A 5000-nucleotide genomic window follows, 5' to 3' on the forward strand; every position below is an offset into this window, starting at 1 on the left:
AAATAACTTTTTGGATGACCCTCTTTCTCTCTCTCTGTCTATATATGTATATATAGATCTATCTATAGCTATCAATTTATCTCTCTTTCTATAAATATAAATATATATATATGTATATATATATATATATATATATATATATATATATATATATATATATATATGTGTGTGTGTGTGTGTGTGTGTGTGTATGTATGGGTCTACTTTGTTTGATAGAAAACACATTTGACTGAAACTAATTTTGTTGAAGCCTCACTTCAATGAAAATGAATTGCCTGAGCACAATTCACTGAAAGCTCCCTTCACTGAAAACACATTTGACTGAAATTCATTTCGTCTAAACGGGTATATGCCCTGTTTCCCACTGTAGTGTGATCCTGGAGTTAGTATATATATATATATATATATATATATATATATATATATATATATATGTGTATCTATATATAGTAAGGGGGGCATAGCCCCCCACCTATTTTAAACGTAAACCATAGACATGGATTCTTACAAGTCAAATGAATAACTCTTTCAAGAAAATAATATATACCCAAGCTATGTGGGGGGCTACATCCCCCAATGTGAAGGGCTGTGCCCCCGACATCCCAACTAAATTTATATACTAACTCCAGTATCGGATTATAGTGGGGAACAGGGCATATACCTGTTTAGACAAAATGAGTTTCAGTCAAATGTGTTTTCAGTGAAGTGAGCTTTCAGGGAAATTGTGCTCAGGGAATTCATTTTCAGTGAAATGAGGCTTCAACAAAATGAGTTTCAGTGAAATGTGTTTTCTATGAAACAAAGTAGACCCATATACATATATGTGTGTGTGTGTGTGTGTGTGTGTGTGTGTGTGTGTGTGTGTGTGTGTGTGTGTGTGTGTATGTGTAATACGTGGACATATACAGATATAGATATATAAATATCTTGATATAGATACATAGAGATGCCCACTTGGACTATTCCAGTAAACAAAAGAACATGAATAAGATAATACATGCACACACACACACACACACACACACACACACACACACACACACAGACACACCATAACAATAAATGTCAGCAATAATGCTACATAAACCAACAAGGCAGTCAATAAAGTAATAATGCTGCCTCCATGTTTCTGATGGATAATCCCAACTAGTGATCAGGATGCTGGAGAAGCCACATGTATGGTTGAAATTACTACCTGACACTCCCAGGGGAGGGACAGCTGCCTTGGATTGCTGATATCCTCTCAGCCATGAAGGTTTGGTACTATAGCACACAGTCTATGGCTCAGGCTGTGCTTTTGGCTATATCAGGCACCTAATGTGTGCTCTAGCCATCATTACCACATGTGTGGAAACATGTATTTGCCTCAAGGATGACACAGCAGGCCCCAGCTTCGACAGCCCCATGCCTCTTTCAGTTACTTAATACTCAACTTATCTTCGGTGATCTCAGCTTGGCAACATCATCTTAAAGATTGTTTAGACATGCTTCATATTCTACTTTATACTACTTTAAATAAGTATTATATTTCATGACAGTTGTTTGTCTTGAATGTATCAGTATAATTAAGTTGTGCCTAAAAAGGGGCCCTAAATGCCCTGCCACCTATCTGCTCAAAATAAATAAATCCGTACATACATACACAAAATGAAACTGTTAGTGGTAGAAAATACCATCACACAACCAATAATTTTGAAATGGTAAAATTAACTGACTATATTATCCTACAAGACTGTTGTCAAACGGAGTACAAGCTAACTGATGCTGATGTTATAGGGTGAAATTAGTGTTTGTGTGAGGAGCGAGACTGTAGTGCGATATAGAGATGCTCAACTATGAAACATATAAACAGTATAGCATGACTATGTGTGTCTATATACTGATTCTAAGAATACAGCTTCTTAAAACAATCTCCTTATTCTAGTTACAGCAGTCTTGGTGTCAGATTATATGTGTAGCAGGTGTACAAGATGCAAAGACAATGTCAGATGTGCAGATGAGTGAAGCACCCCCCCCCCCTTTGAAAAAATTGCTTTAATCTTCTTACAGGGATAAAGCCCCTTGAAACAGAATGCTTTAATTTTCCTAAGGGGATTTTCAGTTTTCACTGTTTGCATGCCAAAGCACATGTCAGTGTTCTCAGTTAACACTGTGAAAAACTATCCTTCCTAACTCATTTCTGCTAACCCTGACCATAACCTTAAGTCTGCTGCTGCCTCCAATCCCAAACCCACACATTACCTTACAAAAAAACTTTCCCCTAACAGTATTAATATTCAGACAAAGTATGTCTGAGGGTACTGTTGGATTTTAGAGATATTTCCTTTTTTTTGGCAATTAGTCTACTTTCAATATTTGTTGTTTTCAAGGTTAATTAATTTAAAAAAAAGTTAGATTTTGTGGGGTTTTTTGGATGTTTGAGTTTCTGCAAACTAGATCATATGGTCTCGACCATATGAATTTCAAGTTTCTGAAAACTTGATCATCTGATAGAGATCTCTCTCTCTCTCTCTCTCTCTCTCTCTATATATATATATATATATATATATATACACACATAAACACACACACACACACACACACACACATATATGTGTCATACATATCAGCCTCTTAGCACAAAAAATCTGGACAAAGCCTAAAATAATGGGGGGACTGAGACCCAAAAATAGGGACAAGTTTTAAATGTTGTTCTTATAAAATTAGAAAGTCGATAGAATAAGAGGATTTGTTTTAAAATGCATTTTATGAAGGATATGAAGTCTGAAACTCAAACATATGTCATTATTTAGTGACTTCAGTCCTCAGTGATTTGCTAGAAAAACACACATTTTATGAGGAACAGACCAAAAATATGAGGCAAAAATCTGGACGTTCTGTGAAAATCTGAACAGTTAAGAGATATGCTATGTAAAGATCTCAAATACAATAAGAGATAACATGAAAGGGCTTGTACTCTGCAAAAAGATGCAAATTGAATATGTACAAGTATTGTGCAATGTAGGAAGTGTGTCTTTTTGTGGATTTAGATGTTTTGATGGTAATTACTCATATGTGGATGATATAAAATGTGATCAGTCATAGTGGACCCCAACAAATTCAGTTATAGGACTTTATGTGACACAAAATGTAGTATTCTTGTTTAGGTTTTAGGTTATCTGGCTTTGCTACTGTTTTTATTTTTACATGTTTATAATACATGTTTATAATGCAGATAATGTAGGATGTCAGAATGCTCATTTTACTTTGAGAGTACACAATTTTGAATTAATTCAATGAATATACTTAAATTTAGGACAGATCATCCAAGCTTTGCTCTCATTCAGAAACATCAGATGTGAATTGTCTCCTTACCTCAAGTAGACCCCTGCAGAACCGTTCAAAAACCCTTTTCATGTTGCCTCCCTTTTCCATTGAGATGACACGGGTGTGATCTTCCTCATTGATCCACACCAAAAAGGTTTTTTCATTATTGTGCCTGTAAGCAAATAAAAAGTTAAGTTTAGCATCCAAGGTATATGCCTGTATTAACTGCACTGATATTTTGCCACAAAATCCACTCCAAAACCAAAAGCATAGTAGCACTCCAGAAACATAAAATCTGTTACAGTCATATATATCAAATATCTTTCCATTCTGCTCAAAAAGATAATCTGATGAGTTCCCTGAATTTTATCCTAAAGCCATGCTTACATATTTTTGACTTTCGTATCTGGTAAGATGCACTGGTACAAATGCCAGCTTTGTGGGCTGAACTGACAGCTTTCGTCTCACTGCATAACTTGTTCAGAGTCCGGGAGCAAACAAGTTAGGAAAGATGAAATCAAACCAGTTCTACAAAACAGTCTATTAGCAGCTCATTGCCTTTAACCTTCTTTGTTATACTGTCACCTGGGTCAGTGTAAACTACTTTCTGCTTACAAAGGTATTAGCCCATTACACCTTCACTGCATTTGCTGGTAATGTTTCCATAATTCTATTATGATTTCAGTAAAGCAAACTGTTTTTTCATCTGCCCTTTCACAGCTTCAGTGAATAGTATTCATTTGTAAACAGAAGTATTTTCCCCTACTACAAAAGTACCAGATCACAGGCTAAAGTTTTCACTTGGTAGTACTGACAGAGAAGAGTTTTACTTTTTAACACTGGGTGATGCAGCATTCCCCAATGCAGACTGATTTGCTGCTGGCATGCAGTGGAGGCATTGCCTATTTGACTTCTGCTGATGTTACGGCTGTAGTAATCTGTATTATTTGAAATGGGTAGCTTTGCAGTAGTCTCTGCCTCTTCTGCTACTTTCATTATCACTACTGACAGCTCAGAGGCTGTGGCAACAGTACCATGGTGGTGCGAAGTTCTCATTGTGGGCTCCAACATTTCAACTTTTGCAACTGTGTGATCACCCTTCCTCTGCACGTGGTTGTCATTATGCTCAAACAACATCATTAATTCTTATAGTTACTATGACTTTCAAGATAGCAACCGTATCCATCTGTGTTTAATTTGCACAGTCAGCACTGTGCCAGAAGCATGTATAGTTCTGACTCCCATTAAAAAAAAATGCCAGAAGCTGAATTTTGCTGACGCAATCTGCAAACTCTGCATGTGTGTAACTTACATATGGTGAGTAAATCATTCAGATGGTTGCTAGCAGACTGGAGAGGCAGAGGTGGATTAAACTGTATTCATACAATGACACTACTTAAAAAAATCAAGACATTTCTTTCCAAAATTATGTCATTTTGTAACAACAGTAACTCATGTTCAGGTGTAAGAAGTGCACTATCTTCCCAAGGCTGGCTTTGTTTAACCCACTCAATATGCGGCCATAACTAAGGTGCAGCGAAGGGACAGCTGCACATGGTCCAAGTTGTTAGCGTATACAATCTGCAGGTGCTGATGGTGTGGGAGAGCTACGCCAGCATTGATTTATGAAGCCATGAGGAATACTTCTCAGCTTTGTGATGGGGGAGTGTCAGTCTGCAGAACTGCATAACAGA

General features: G+C 36.7%; 1 protein-coding gene across 4 annotated transcripts in view; it reads right to left on the reverse strand.

Annotated features, from left to right (window-relative positions):
* CKMT1A (creatine kinase, mitochondrial 1A) overlaps positions 1-5000 on the reverse strand; it is a 176005-nt gene that overhangs the window by 15662 nt on the left and 155343 nt on the right. For all 4 annotated transcript variants that reach the window (XM_044077728.1, XM_044077726.1, XM_044077727.1 and 1 more), the window contains exon 7: positions 3355-3478. In XM_044077728.1, coding sequence (XP_043933663.1) covers positions 3355-3478 — 124 coding nt within the window. The remainder of the gene's footprint in view (positions 1-3354; positions 3479-5000) is intronic.

The sequence above is a fragment of the Protopterus annectens genome, chromosome 7.part0, assembly GCF_019279795.1.
Source record: "Protopterus annectens isolate FY-2018-M chromosome 7.part0, PAN1.0, whole genome shotgun sequence".
In the NCBI taxonomy this organism is placed as follows: Eukaryota; Metazoa; Chordata; order Ceratodontiformes; family Protopteridae; genus Protopterus; species Protopterus annectens.